Source organism: Gadus macrocephalus, chromosome 14, assembly GCF_031168955.1.
Source record: "Gadus macrocephalus chromosome 14, ASM3116895v1".
In the NCBI taxonomy this organism is placed as follows: domain Eukaryota; kingdom Metazoa; phylum Chordata; class Actinopteri; order Gadiformes; family Gadidae; genus Gadus; species Gadus macrocephalus.
The window spans coordinates 2619871-2620634 of NC_082395.1; the positions used below are offsets into that span (position 1 = coordinate 2619871).

The 764-nt window shown below is 48.8% G+C and overlaps 1 protein-coding gene across 1 annotated transcript in view; it reads right to left on the reverse strand.

The window, feature by feature from the left end:
* Positions 1-292: 292 nt before the first annotated feature.
* The window catches only part of LOC132472380 (protein kinase C-binding protein NELL1-like), a 125715-nt gene continuing 125243 nt past the window's right edge, over positions 293-764 (reverse strand). Inside the window, exon 13 of the mRNA XM_060071986.1 lies at positions 293-321. Within this exon, the coding sequence (XP_059927969.1) occupies positions 293-321 (29 nt within the window). The remainder of the gene's footprint in view (positions 322-764) is intronic.

Genomic DNA, 764 nt, shown 5'->3' on the forward strand with positions numbered 1-764 from the left:
GGAAAAGCTTACAGTATTCCAAAGAGCCAGAGTGGAAGTTGGCACAGTTTTCAGTTCTACGGTTTGGGTTAGGTGTTCAAGTGGGTTAGGGTTAGGGGTTACTAACCCTAACCATTAAGTTAGCGGTTATTACAACTAACCCTAGAACCAAAAAACGAATACATAGAACCCAACCAATAGGAACCCCCTAGAACCAATACTAAACTATAGAACCCAAAGACTTTAAACATGGCTAGAGTTAGGGTTGTTAGCCAGAATACCGAATGCAGGAAAGGCTGGGAAAGGCTCCTCTTCAGTCGGAGCTCTGCTTGGTGCAGGATTCTGATGCGGTGTGGAGGACTTTGCCACGAAGACACCCAGCATAAAGTGTGGTGGTGTGTTCTGGAATGTGTGCTTGTGTGTGTGTGTGTGTGTGTGTGTGTGTGTGTGTGTGTGTGTGTGTGTGTGTGTGTGTGTGTGTGTGTGTGTGTGTGTGTGTGTGTGTGTGTGTGTGTGTGTGGGGGGGGGGGGGGGAGGGGGTTCTGTGTGTGTGTGTGTGTGGGGGGAGGGGGTTCTGTGTGTGTGTGTGCGTCTGTGTGAGTGTGTCTGTGTGTGCACCACCAGCCCACGCTACTCTGCACCCTGCCTGAACATCGTACTGAAAGCTACACCTCGTACTGCAGCGTTGGGGTCGCTCACTACGCCCTTTGAGACAGAATAACAAAAGAGTATCAGAAACACAATGAAGATCAAACATAATAAACACAATTTCTTCTGTACGGGAG